Consider the following 15,278-nt stretch of genomic DNA (forward strand, 5'->3'; position numbering starts at 1 on the left):
TTGAGCTCGAAAATGCTGTGTTCACTGTATACTTTGATTTCGGGATGATTGCAGTCGTATGGACAGCTTTTTTAGACATTGACTTATCCATACAGCATAATGTATGTCTCTAACCCGTGTTGGATAACACAAAGTGTGAAATATTATAGTGAACTGATAGAAACCTAGGCAATGTACCGATTCGCTTACAGGTTTTTTTTTAATACTACCTGGTCAACGTTCTTGCAGACATCCTGGTGGCACGGTCCATTTTTCAAATTGCCGCCGAGTTCCTGCAATCCGTTCCGGTTTTTCATGTGCACTTCGGCCCGCCCTATGCACTGTAGAGGGGCCTGGCGCTCCCCAGTGTAACGATACTCACTCCCAGACTTGATTCTGATTGAGGCGTGTCAATGAGGGGAGATATCATTACCCTGGGGGGCTTGAATGTAAGTATGTAAAGAAAACACAAAAGTTTTATAATTACTTTTACCCGTATTACATGGCCCAACCCATGGGGCAAGCAGGTGCAAATCTGCTAGATCAGTGCTTGCTTACCATGCCTATTTCCTAGCTCTATAATTGTGCGGATATCATTAGCGATGTCTGTGCAGCCCTTGCATTAAAAAGAGGTACTCCAGTGTCGCTATATAGAAAATAATAAAGATTTGCTTACCTCTTTGCTCTCCCCCAGTATTCTCCTGCTGTGTCTCTGTGCCCCCCACTGACCACAACTGCAGAAAAATAACCTGTCTGGGCAGTGACAGACCACTCAGCCAATCGCTAACCAAGACGGGACAGCGCCGCAGCCAGTGGTTGTCTGGAGCTGCTGTCACTGCAGAGATAGGTTTGCCTGCGGAAGTGTCGGCCGTGGCCATGGTCAGCAGAGGACACAAAGACACAGCAGGAGGACACTGGGGGAGCACAGAGAGGTAAGTAAATCCTTATAATTTTCTATATAGCAACACTGGAGTACCTCTTTATAATAAAAGGGCGACACGGTCGCCAATACTTTTTGGCCAGTGATTGCTCACTCCTCGGTTAATGATTATCTTTATTAGATTTGGTAATATCTGTCTGATTTAGCCTGATAATCACTCCATGTAATAGGGCCTTTAAGCACAAAACCAGTTTGGCCTTAAAGAGGTGGTCATGGAAAATTAACTGTGATTAACTGTGCCAAGTAAGAGATCCGACCTCTGTACCCCCGCCGATCTCTGTATCAGGCCCCCCGGCTTCTTTGTTTTGAATAGAGCTGCGGTATGGCCCTTTGCGGCTTACTCGGTTCTTTCTGGTGGCTCCATAGGAATGAATTGAGCTGCCAGAAAGAGCGAAGTAAGCACTTTCCAGCTAATTTGGCTATTTCCAGGGGCTCCGTAGAAATGAATAGAGCTGCGGATCATGTGCCGTACCCACGGCTCTATTCAAAGTAAGGAAGCCAAGGGCCCAATATGGAGATCGTTGGGGGTATAAAGGTCGCACCCCCTGTGATCTCTTAATTGTCCCATATACTGTGGAGTTAATTTTCCCTGGACAATCCCTTTAAGGCTATGTTCACATATACCTTTGGCACTTTAATTTAGCTTCTGTTTAGGTTTCCAACACTAGACACACTGTGCAACAGCTCAACATACAGCTGTTACAGTTTCTAGTTTCCAGTGCATGGCACATATTCGGTGCACAAACCGTAATCACGGAACGTGTGAATGCCCCCAAGGGTCCAAACATTACACTTAAACTTAAAGGGGCTGTCCAGAATTAGAAAAAAAACATTGCTGTGTTAAACAGCGCCATTCTTGTCCTCAGTTTGTATGTGGTAGTGCAGCTGAGTTTCATGAGGGGGAGATGGACAGATGAGCAGCTGCTGGTCCCGGCAGCGTCATCACTACTGAGCTCTGTGCGCGGTGCGGCTGCTAGGACTTCCGGTTCACGTAGCGCATACCGGAAGTCCCAGCCGCTGCGGCGCGCACGGAGCTCAGTGTTGATGGCGCTGTCCAGGACCAGGAGCTGCTCGTCTGTCGGGGAACAGAGGAGAAGAGACCAACGACGGGGGAGCGTGTTGACAGGTGAGTTGAGTTTCGGTTTTGTTTTTTTTATCATAGGGGGGAGATGGACAAAATGGGGGAGAGATGGACAACATGAGGGGGGGAGATGGACAACATGGGGGGGAGATGGACAACATGAGGGGGCTATAGGGGGGAGATGGACAACATGAGGGGGCTATAGGGGGGATGAACAACATGAGGGGGCTATAGGGGGGGATGGACAACATGAGGGGGCTATAGGGGGGATGGACAACATGAGGGGGCTATAGGGGGGAGATGGACAACATGAGGGGGCTATAGGGGGGAGATGGACAACATGACGGGGCTATAGGGGGGGATAGACAACATGAGGGGCTATAGGGGGGAGATGGACAACATGAGGGGGCTATAGGGGGGATGGACAACATGAGGGGGCTATAGGGGGGGATGGACAACATGAGGGGGCTATAGGGGGGATGGACAACATGAGGGGGCTATAGGGGGGATGGACAACATGAGGGGGCTATAGGGGGGAGATGGACAACATGAGGGGGCTATAGGGGGGAGATGGACAACATGAGGGGGCTATAGGGGGGGATGGACAACATGAGGGGGCTATAGGGGGGAAATGGACAACATGAGGGGGCTATAGGGGGGGATGGACAACATGAGGGGCTATAGGGGGGAGATGGACAACATGAGGGGGCTATAGGGGGGAGATGGACAACATGAGGGGGCTATAGGGGGGAGATGGACAACATGAGGGGGCTATAGGGGGGGATGGACAACATGAGGGGCTATAGGGGGGAGATGGACAACATGAGGGGGCTATAGGGGGGAGATGGACAACATGAGGGGCTATAGGGGGGAGATGGACAACATGAGGGGGCTATAGGGGGGAGATGGACAACATGAGGGGCTATAGGGGGGAGATGGACAACATGAGGGGGCTATAGGGGGGAGATGGACAACATGAGGGGGCTATAGGGGGGAGATGGACAACATGAGGGGGCTATAGGGGGGATGGACAACATGAGGGGGCTATAGGGGGGAGATGGACAACATGAGAGGGCTATAGTGGGAATGGAAAACATGAGGGGGCTATGGGGGGGATGGACAACATGAGGGGGCTATGGGGAGATGGAAAACATGAGGGGGCTATGGGGGGTTGGACAACATGAGGGGGCAATGGACAACATGAGGGGGCTATTACTGAGGAATCGACAACATGAGGGGGCCATATGGGGTGAATGGACATGAGGATATCTATATTGAAGAAGGACAACTTGAGGGGGCTATATATATGGGGATGGACAGCATAAGGGGGGTACCTATATGGGGGATGGACAATATGGGGTGCCATTTATAAGGGGGACCATATACTGTAAGGAATATATATATATATATATATATATATATATATATATATATATATATATAGAGTGAGGGCGTACAGGGGCCAATACAGATGTGCAGTTTGTAGAGAGATGAGGATGGTGACATAGTGAGGAGCCTAATATGTCTGTCTGGCAGATTCTGTGGATTCGTGGCTCATAGAAGTTCTCATTATGGCCCAGGACGGATGGAGAAGATGAAAAGGGAAGAACTCCGATCAGAAAAGACGTCCCCTGTGAGTCACCTGATATATTTGCACTGTAATGTATATGGTGTATAGAACCTGTGTAGAGCTGTGTCTACCTCTATATGACTGGATGAGGTGATGGTGATCTGTGTACAGTGAATCTTATTCAGTAGCAGTGGTGGTGTTAGTCAGTATGTGGTGGTATTAGTCAGTAGCAGTGGTGGCGTTAGTATGTGGTGGTATTAGTCAGTATGTGGTGGTATTTGTCAGTATGTGGTGGTATTTGTTGCTTGTAATCCGGTACTGTGTTTTATTGTTCTTAGTATACTAGAATTGGTCAGTAACAATATAGTGATGGTATTGGTTGTGGTGTGGCGGTAATATTTTCCCCTTGTATACTGGTATTATTGGTATACAGGATTTGTACAGTAACAGTATGGCGGTAATATGTATGGTGATAATATTTCCCTCTGATATACTGGTATTATTAGTAATATCACTCTCAGTATACAGGATCTGGTCAGTAACAGTATGGCGGTAATTGTGGCGGTAATATGTATGGTGATAATATTTCCCGCCTATATAATGGTATTATTGGTAAAATCACTCTCAGTATACAGGATCTGGTCAGTAATAGTATGGCGGTAATATGTGTGGGGATATTTGCTCTTTATATACTGGTGTCATTGGTAGCTGTATGACTTTTGTATCTAAGTATACAGTGTTATCATACAAAGGAAATTGTCTTATAGCCCAATTAAACCGGCCAATTATCGGTAACAAGCGCTCCTAGGAAGCCCCATGTAAAAGTGTCAGAGATCAGCTGACAAGCAAATGCCCCATAGTCGGCTGATTTGATCTTTTGTGCGGCTGTAAAAATCATTGCTGTCGGCTGCACATCTCTGTGTATTCCTGCCCTGCTGATTAGCAATCGTTTGCAGCCCCATACTGCCCCAAATCACGCCGTGTAACTGGACCCTTATTAATGTTACCATAGATAAGTATGGTGGCTGAAGGGTGGGCCCTAAGAATGATTTCCCCTGGTGGGCCCAAGGCACTCCAGTCCGACACTGAGTACAGGTATGCCGTTCTTGATAAATTCCCTCCCTCTGAGTTTCTGTTTTACTCCTTTAGATTTTTTATTTTTTTTTGCAGAGGCTCCTAGGTTGTAACTGTCCTCAATTTCCTGGCACCACCTGAGGTGCTAATACTTTGTTCATGGAAAGTTATATTCCTTGAAGTATGTTCTCAGCGCTGACCAGCTACGTTACATTCCTTCTCATGGATTGAAATTTCTCAAAATTCAACACAGTAAAACAAGTGGCTGTCCTTAGCTGCACTCCTATATAAGTGTACAGTGGATGGAGTATATGCCCTTTGCAGATTATGAACAAATACATAGCAGTATAGCTATAAACTCATTTAAAAGGTTCACCTTAAAATTATGTCTTGCTGCCATTGTTTCTTTTTTTTTTTTTTTATTCTAAAAGCAATTTCTTCCTTGGTCCTATTGTACAGGATCAGTGAGATCGGTGGCTCGTCCGCTGTGCCTTTGTTTGGCATGAGAAATCGAGCATGAACTGAATGAACCCTGGAAACTGACAGTACAGATATGTATATATTGGGGTCTGGAATATGTATATATTAGTGCTGTCAGTTCACAAGCAGTGTATACTTACCAGCCACGCTGCTTGTGATCCAGCATCTGAGTCTCCTGTCCTCCGGCCACCGGCTGTATTTTCAGGTCCCGCCTTCTCCAGCTGTCAATCATTCTGAAGGAGGCAGCGACCTTGCAGCAATGGCCGGAGGACTGGAGACCCGGATGCTGGATAACAAGCAGCATGGCTGGTAAGTATAGACTGCTTGTGATCTGGAAACTGACAGCACGAATATATACATATCCTAGATGTACAGTATATCCTATATACATATCTGTGCTGTCAGTTTCCCTTTATCTTTCTCAGCCGCACATCACAGGAAGATGTGCGGCTGATAAAGATACATTTTAAAGCAGGTTCCAAACAGACGATCAGTTCATATTTGGGTGTTTTCTCACTCTTTAGCTGATCGCTGTTACTTTTACACCAGGCAATTATCAGCCGCAGAAGCATTTCTAGCAACGCTCCTGCCCAATAATGAACCCATGTAAAAGGCCCTTAGGGTAGCTGCACGCGTACCTAATCTGCAGCGGATTTCATGCTGCGAGTTTGCAGCAAAATCCACTGCAGATCCTGTACTGTGAAGCTGAATGGGTCCCATACACGCAGCGACCTGTATGGGACCTGGCACCTTTTACCCCCCTGCCACCGGCCGCCCGTCCACAGCCCGCTGCCGTGCACTGATTGGCTGATGGGGAGCTAGGGGAGCCGGAAACCTCACACAGCTGTGGCGCCAAGCAGGTAATGTATGTTCAGGGCTGCGGGTGGGCGGCGGCAAGGGGGTTAAAGGGGCAAACTTGCAGCGTGAAATCTGCTGCGGATCCGGTACGTGTGGAGCTACCCTTAAGGTTTCACATTATGCTTTGGTTGTCAAGTAGAAAACTTTAAATGAACACACAAATAACACACAAACTATTAGCGTCTTTTATTGAGCATATTGAGTAAACACCCACAGTGCAGAGAGAAAAAGCATTAATGACTTCTCCAAAAAACGACCGTCACAAGGTTTTTCAATTAACGAGATGACATTGGAAGTGCAGGGTTCACAGGTGCTTTTCCTATTTAATAAGGTGAAAGTCAGGTCACTGTCAACTCAGTTCTTCTCAAGAAAGATTAGTTAGCATGAACCGTTCTTTAGGGCACATAACTTTCAAGAACTCAGTATTATAGGGCAGGGGCGTAGCTAGGATTCATAGGGACTGATAGCAAAAAAATGTATGGGGGCCCCCTCCCCTACACACTAATATGCATATACATTAATTGTCTTCTGTATTAACCCTTTTTTTGTTTTGCAGCATGTAAGAGAACACTGGGTCACTTACACACTGCAGTAAATAAGGGGTTAAGCAAAAGGACACAGGAGGCTCTTATCTTCCCTGGGCCCCCTCCCTCCAGGGCCCCATAGCAACCGCCTTCCCTGCCTCTATGGTAGCTACGCCACTGTTATAGGGACACATAGAGCTAAAAAAGAAGACAAAAACCATGCAACAGACCTGATTGTACATGAATCTTTGGTTAAATGAACTGATTACAAATGAAGAAACTACAGGGTTTAATCACTTTGTACACACAGCCGTGGCCAAGTCCATAATGCACCATGAAGCACAGTCTGTGATTGTGGTCAGCCTATGAATGTGCCACAATAACGGCCACACACAGATCTGTTGGCTGACCTTATAGACGTCAATGGGTTCATCATGTGTAGGTGAGGACTTAGGTTCACCAATAATAACTGTGGGACAAGTGTATATTCATGCCGTTCGTCGTTTGATAAAACTTACATGTTATCTATGTTGCTCAGTCGGTATGATTACAACAATACTCAAGTTATAATTACATTTTTAAAAAATGAATAAATGTGTTTAAAATTTGCTCTATTCTTGTCCTTATAAAGTTCCTAATTTTTGGTTTATAGAGCCTTTTATCAGTACCTCATTTCATAGAGATTTAAACTTTTAATGTGGGATATTTTATATATTAAAAAAAAATTATTTTACCCCCATTTATTTGTAGTCCCCTTAGGTGACTTCTTTAAGTAATACTAAGATTTATTATAGAGATCAATGCTGTAGCTATGTACTACATTGATCTAAGCTCATGGCACTTGATTGCTACAAGCTGCCTTCAGAAGAGGATCCGTGGCGTAGCAGAGGCCTCGGACTGTAAGTATAACGGATCGTGGGAAGTTGATCCTCCCACCAGACCACCAATTAAGCTTTCTAATGCCATTTAAATGGCACTTTCAATTCTGACCACAGCATCTGGTGGTTTATATAGCCGACATGGACCGATAGGCCGTGGTCCCCGGCTGCTATTGTAAGCCCTCTTTGTACCCCCTTAGCAACGCCATGACATACCAGAATGTCGTGGATCGCCTAGGTATTAAATAAAACATCATGTAAGAATTGCCATTTTCAATTCAACTGGCTGCCCCGAAAAAAACTGAATAAAAACATATCAAAAAGTTAAATGTGATCCAAAAAAGCTGCAACGTAAACATCAATATGTCCAGTAGAGCTCTGATAGCGTTACAGTCACCGGACAATAAAAATACTATGAGTCTTGGAATGGGGTGACACAAATAATGTTTTTGATTTTTTTTAAAGTTTTTATTGTGGAAAGGTGGAAAACCTCAAAAATATAAATTTGTGTCGATCCAGAGAATTTTTTTTTATTTATACCGCACAGTGTATGCCAAAACCAAAAAAACAATGCCTGAACTGCTGTTTATTTCCAACCCCTCCAAAAATTAATAAAAATGATAAAGTACATTAAAATGGGGCCAACAAAAGCAACTTCTCATATGGCTAAGTCAATGGAAAAACAAACAAGTCATGGCTTTCGGAATGTGAAGATAAAAAAAAAACAACAAAAAAGTCACTGTGTCCTTAGGTCCTAAAGGGGCTGCGATAAAACATTGGAGACAGGAAGGAGCGCAGAACTCCATCCAAAAGCGGAATTGTTGTCCTTGCCACCAAATAGATGCCTCTGAGCTCTTGCTCTTTGCCAACAAAAATTAAAAGAAGATTTGTCCAGGATTTGAGAATTGCTGTTTACTTCCAAAACCAACATCACACCTATCCCCATGTTACATGTAGTATCCAAACTCAGCTCATACACTTCATAAACAAGCTGCTACAGTATTTCAATCCATATATATCATATTGCCCGTTCTCGGCACTAAACATTATAAACTGTTTTACATATGTAGGTGGATGAATATGTGTTATTTATCCCCTTAATGGTGCGTTCACACCTACAGGTTCTACAGCTGATTTTCTGCAGCAGATTTCATGTAAATAACTGAACACAGCATCAAATCTGCTGCAGATCTGCTGCAGATCCTGTAGGTGTGAACGCACCCTAAAGGGGTTATTCAGGATTAAAAAGTGCATGGCTGTTTTTTTTTTCAAAGACAGTGCTTACAGGGGACCTTAAAGGGAACCTGTCACCCCTGGACGGCCCCCCAAACCCACCCTACCCCTGGATACGGCACCCCATACTAACCTCATCCTGCCAGTTCCGCTCCCAATGACGGTCCCGCCACGGAGATATGGCCATCCTCTCATCTGCCCGCTCAATAAAGACACTGGCTATTTTTATTTTTGCATTTTTGTCCTTACCTTCTATTTTTGCATTTTTGTCTTAACCTTCTAAGAGACGTAACTCCTCTGTTTTTCTATCTTCAAAAAAATATTATTTGTGGGGTGAAGTTGAAAAAAATTATGTAGACCAATATAATCATAGCAATACCCATAGACATTGTATAAATTTTCTTCTTTAAGGGTATGTTCACACTTACCGGATCCGCAGCTGATTTCATTTAAATAACTGAACACAGCATCAAATCTGCACCATCAAATCTGCTGCGGATCCTGTAGGTGTGAACGCACCCTTAAACACTTTTTTTTTTTACAAAGTAAGTATGGTACAAATGACATTTTATGATCACTCTTTATCATTTTTTTTTAACTATGATGTAACAAAAAAATCTGGAATTGTGTTCACTTTTTTTGTTTACACTGCAGGATCAGTAATGTTGTATTTTAATTGTTCAGACAATTCCGCTGTGATGCCTTTTTCATTTCTTTTAAATAAATTTATGCTGCATTCACACACAATACAGACAATGAACGTTGTTTGCATAGGGGACTTTAATAAGTATTTGTTAGATTGCTTATTTTGATTAATCAGTGATTCTGATCAGTTAGATTGGCTCTTTGCTAGTACAGTCTGCCTGAGGCAGGCTTTATTAGCAGATCTTACCTTGGCAGACACAGAGGCTTTTAAAAGGTAAAATGATAAAACCAATCGGCACCCTGCAGTCACATTGTGGGGGAACTGATTGAACAGTGGAAGGTGCCGCTCACTTCAGTGATCTTCTTAAAGGGGTTCTCCAGCGGCGGGTCCCGCATCGCGGCGCTCTGGTGCCTGGTTCCCGTCCGCTTCCGGGTTCCGGGATCTGAGCGGACTTGAAACGGATCCCGCCTCCTTCACTGAATGGCTGAGCGGACCTGAGACGTCACGTCTCGGGCCCGCGTCAGACACCAGGAAGCGGCCGGGAATCAGGCACCAGAGCGCCGCAATGCGGGACCCGCTGCTGGAACCGGGGAGGTGAGTGGCCGACTTTTTCCTCAGCCACCTCCTCCCCGGTCCCAGCAAAAAAGTGCCCCCTGCTGGAGTGCCCCTTTAAAGCGAATGTACCATCGCTTTTAATTGTTCACATGAATAGAATGGCGCCGGGGTGGGGAAGCTGGTCTATTGAGCAGCATCGGCCCGGGCTGAAGCACTGGAGGCGGGCCGGCAAGTCCCCAGTGGGAGGAAAACCCCGCCTCTCCATGATGCACCTCCATTAGAATCAAAGGAGCCACGTCAATAGAGGGGCAGGGTTTTCCTACCACTGGGTGCGTGAAACACTTAAAGTGAATTCGCTTTAAATGCAGCAACACCCACTCTGTATGAAGGGAACCCAGCTCTTGAGCTCACTTCATAGTCTAGTAGCAAAATCACGTTCTACGTGTACGACACATGTCCACAAGGTAGCCATGTCATACATATACAGTATATATTACCAAGGCCTAATGATATCAGATACTGCTGGTTTTCATTAAGAACACTAGGACATTGCCATGGACGCTGGTCACGCCATAATTACATGTCTTCCATTTTCAGATTAATAGCTCTATAGTGAGAGAAAGAGACCTAAACAACTCTGCACAACTGATTTACAAATTACACGTTCCCAGATTGCTGATGTCAGCGTCCCCGTTTGTTGTACTTCAATGGCGCAGCACTGCACTTTAGTACAATATGTGGTTAACCAATTTATAGACATTGCCAAAGCTTGAAGAGACAATAAAGAAATCCAAACACACACTAAACCATTGGAGCCAGAGATGATTTTCCAGGCGAATAAGACGCGCTGAAATATTATACCTCCCGGGAAAGTCACTTTTTACGTTATTGAGAGAAATATTATGGTTCTATTGTTTAGCTATTCATTTATGGAGACTGTGAAAGGCATCAGGACACTGACGTAGGTTTCTCCCACATGGAAAATGAAATCTAATTGTTATTTACCATAAGTTCTGGTTGATTTGGAGCTGCAGACCAAAGCAGATGCTAACTAGACACCAAAGCTTCCATTCCTAATCCATCTCAATAGGATATTGAAGGTGATGCCTTAAAGTGATATTGCCCCCCCCCTTTTTTCACATAAGGAGTTCTCAGCCCAATTCTTAAGCTTATATTCTGGACATTTGATATTGTATAAAGGATTTTTTGGTGGTCTCTAGCCCAAAAATGCATGTTGTTGCTGTTGGACAGTACCATAGGGGCGGGGCTTAATGGTAGTAGTGCCCCATATCTCTGCCCACATCCTCGCTGTAGGCCCCTTGCCGTGACGTCACCTGCGTCTAGGCCCCGCCTCCTCTGCAGCCATTGGAATGGGACAACCTAGAGGCCTAGGCCCTGCCCCCTCTGATCCAGCTGTCACAGAGAGGGTGGGGGTGTGCCTCTAGGCTGACCCATTCTGATGACACTGCAGAGGAGAGAGGCCTACGGCGCAAATGTGGGCAGAGATATGGGGCACCACTGTTGTGAAGCTCCGCTCCCATGACACTGTCAATAATAACATGCATTTTTGAGGGGAGGGACCACCAAGAAATCCTTTATAGGGTAAGATATGAAATGTCCAGAATATAAGCTTACAGTGGTGCTGAGAACTACTTAAAGGGGAAGGGGGTGACAATGTCACCTCAAAACTTCACGTATACATGTTTTTACAGGTACATTTTGTGTAGCAGATGATGAGCAGCACTATTTCTGGCATTTTTCACCAGTTTTCTCCTCTCCGGTCTCCAATCTCTAATTATTAGCTGTCTCTGGATGTTGACAGACTGGAAACATAGATGATCGTGAGCAGGAAAATCCTCCTGCTCCATCTGGTCTAGTCTAGTCTTATTTCCTTTCTTATTATTTTAGGATACATATATGTTTATCCCAGGCAGGTTTACATTCTCTTAGGGACAGCTGCGTGATTGGATGAGCAGCCTGTCAGCTAAGAGAAGCTGCAGCTTGCAGTGTCGGGAAGCCAGCAGAGGTCAGGAGGGTAAGGGTAGGGGAAAGGGCTGCACAAACATCACTAACGAAGTCCATACAGCTAAACGAGAAACGATAATCGAGCCGTGTAATAGGCTCAGTGAACGTGCGCCAATCTAGCAGATAGGCCCTCGCTTACATTATTGGGCCAGTGTAATAGGACCCTTACTGTATATTTACCAACCACATTTACTGGAAGTTTGTTCCAAGTATCTACTACTCTTTTAGTAAAGTAATAATTTCTCTTGTTGCTTCTGATCTTTCCCCCAATAACCTCAGATTCTTGTGTTCAGCTTCTTCCCTCCTAAACCTTATTTAGTCCTTTACCATATTTAAAAGTTTTGATCATGTCCTCCTTTCCCTTCTTTCTTCTAAATTGAGATCCTTAAGTCTTTCCTGACATGTTTTATGCCTGACACCCTTCACCATTTTTGTAGCCCGTCTTTGGACCCGTTCTAATTTATCAATATCTTTTTGCGGGTGAGACACAGATATGATGTCACTACACATCACTACTGCCTGACTAGCTGCCATGATGTCTCCTACACACTGCACACACAGAAGAGACGATCCTGCTCTGCTATATATCTATAGCCCGCCCTCAGAAGCAGCAACAGCATAAAGAGCATTATAGAGCAGTACTGATCAGCATAAGCTGTGAATCAGGTACTGGGGTGATGTATAATACTAGGAGCTTTTACTGTGTCCCTCGGCCTGACAAATAGGTGTTGCTCCATTCCCTAAAGTTTTCATTACTCAGCAATAATGCTCCTCCCCCTTGTCAGCTTGGATCGCCCAGAGTAAAATGCTGGACAGATTCTCACCAATTCATATTGATCGTTGGCGGTTTACAAAATTGTATGTAAAACAACAAAAATCCAGGATATTTAGTAACTTAGAAGCTACAGTGATACTATCAGTCTCCTTGTTTTATACTTTTATAAAATTGATGAATAAAATAAACGATTCCTCCTTAGATGAGGTATTCGACTTTCTTCTGAATGTCAGAAAATGGCTTCCATCAAGCTTCCATCTTCAGATCAAACGCTCCAGTGTAATGATAGCTTTATACTAAGAACAGTCCTTTCAAAGGAAAAATCCTATATCTAATAGATGTTCTATATTGTTAGTTGTTATATATATATATATATATATATATATATATATATATATATATATTTGCTTTGTACTTTTTGAGTATTTATTCTTCATATTTAAGGAGAAGGGACCTACAGTATATGTTTGTAGAGTGCCATGTTTTTGTAGTTATCATTGTTCTTTCCTGTTATCTAGTGTATCGTAAAGGGGTACTCTTTTTCTTTCAAATCAACTGGTTTCAGTAAGTTACATAGATTTGTAATTTACTTCTATTTAAAAATCTCAATACTTATCATCTGCTGTATGTCCTGTAGGAAGTGGTGTTTTCTTTTCAGTCTGACAGAGTTCTCTTTGCTTCCACCTCTGTCCATGTCAGGAGCTGTTCAGAGCAGGAGCAAATCCCTTAAGAAAACCTTTCCTGCTCTGGGCAGTTCCTGACATAGACAGAGGTGGCAGCAGAGACCACTGTGTCAGACTGGAAAGAATACACCACTTCCTGCAGGACATACAGCAGCTGATAAGTATGGGAAGACTTGAGATTTTTAAATAGAAGTAAATTACAAATCTATATAACTTGAAACCAGTGGAAAAAGATTTTCATATGTGGCAGATCTGCTTTTCTAGATATCTACACTAGAGGAGGTGAAGAACTGATTTATGTCGGACTTCTAATTTGATTTTATTTTTTATCTTTATTCACAGTTGCTGGGAGACTATGACAAGGTTAAAGCCATATCAGAGGGATCTAACTGCAAGTGCAAGTGTGTGGTAAAGCCATTGAATAGAGACTCATGTGAGAGATCTAGGAAGGGGGATTCTCATCCGGAGGACTTCTACACTGTGGAGACTATAACATCTGGTCCAGACTGCAAGTGTGCATGTGTGGCCCCACCATCTGCCCTAAATCCATGCGAGGGAGACTTTCGGCTCAAAAAGCTTCGGGAAACTGAAAAAAATGGCTTCAAGGTATTTTTCCCTATTATTTTGCTTATGCATATATATATATATATATATATATATATATATATATATATATATATGTATTAGGGATGAGCGAACTTTTGAAAAGTTTGGTTCGGTTCGATCCGGCGAACTTTCGTGAAGTTCGGATTGGTCCGAACCGAAAACGAACCTTGCTCTAACGGCTGAATAATTGCAGCTACAATAGTGGGAGTGTGATAGGGTATAGTTTCGTTTGGTTGCAGTTGATATTACAATGAAAAAAGTGGGGAAAAAAGTGCAAAAATAATGAGAAAAAAAAAAATAATTATAGAAATAATAATAAAATATAGTAAATAAAAGTGCCAAAATAGTGACAAAAAATATTGAAAAAAAAAAGTTTAAAAAGAGGATGTGGCAGCACTTGATTGCACCCAGGCCAATATTGTTGAGAAGAGACAAGTTGAGCAGCAGGAGGAGGCAGCGGTTGATTGCTCGCCTCTTAGGCCAGTATTGTTAAGAAGAGACAAGTCGAGGAACAGGAGGAGACAGCAGTAGATTGCTCGCCTCTCAGGCCAGTATTGTTGAGAAGAGACAAGTGGATCAGCAGGAGGAGGCAGCAGTTGATTGATTCCAGTCCAGTATTATTGAGGAGAGGCTACTTGAGGAGGAGGCAGCAGTTGATCGATTCCAGGCTAGTATTATTGAGGAGAGGCTACTTGAGGAGGAGGAGTCAGCAGTTGATCGATTCCAGGCCAGTATTATTGAGGAGAGGCTACTTTAGGAGGAGGCAGCAGTTGATTGATTCCAGGGCAGTATAATTAAAAACAAACTACTTGAGCAGCAGTAGGAGGAGGCAGCAGTTGATTGATTCAAGGCCAGTATTATCGAGGAGAGGCTAATTGAGGAGGATGAGGCAGCAGTTGATTGATTCAAGGCCAGTATTATCGAGGAGAGGCTAATTGAGGAGGATGTGGCAGCAGTTGATTGATTCAAGGCCAGTATTATCGAGGAGAAGCTACTTGAGGAGGAGGAGGAAGCAGCAGTTGATTGATACCAGGCCAGTATTATTGAGGAGAGGCTAATTGAGGAGGATGAGGCAGCAGTTGATTGATTCCAGGCCAGTATTATCGAGGAGAGGCTACTTGAGGAGGAAGCAGTTGATCGATTCAAGGCCAGTATTATCGAGGAGAGGCTACTTGAGGAGGAGGCAGCAGTTGATTGATTCAAGCCCAGTATTATCGAGGAAAGGCTACTTGAGGAGGAGGAGGCAGCAGTTGATTGATTCAAGGCCAGTATTATCGAGGAAAGGCTACTTGAGGAGGAGGCAGCAGTTGATCAATTCAAGGCCAGTATTATGGAGGAGAGGCTACTTGAGGAGGAGGCAGCAGTTGATCG

At 44.0% G+C, this 15,278-nt stretch overlaps 1 protein-coding gene across 1 annotated transcript in view; it reads left to right on the forward strand.

Annotated features, from left to right (window-relative positions):
- The window catches only part of OLFML2B (olfactomedin like 2B), an 86,555-nt gene that overhangs the window by 35,229 nt on the left and 36,048 nt on the right, over positions 1-15,278 (forward strand). The window contains exon 2 of the mRNA XM_069968958.1: positions 13,644-13,907. Coding sequence (XP_069825059.1) covers positions 13,644-13,907 — 264 coding nt within the window. The remainder of the gene's footprint in view (positions 1-13,643; positions 13,908-15,278) is intronic.

This window comes from Dendropsophus ebraccatus, chromosome 4 (genome assembly GCF_027789765.1).
Source record: "Dendropsophus ebraccatus isolate aDenEbr1 chromosome 4, aDenEbr1.pat, whole genome shotgun sequence".
NCBI classification, from domain to species: Eukaryota; Metazoa; Chordata; class Amphibia; order Anura; family Hylidae; genus Dendropsophus; species Dendropsophus ebraccatus.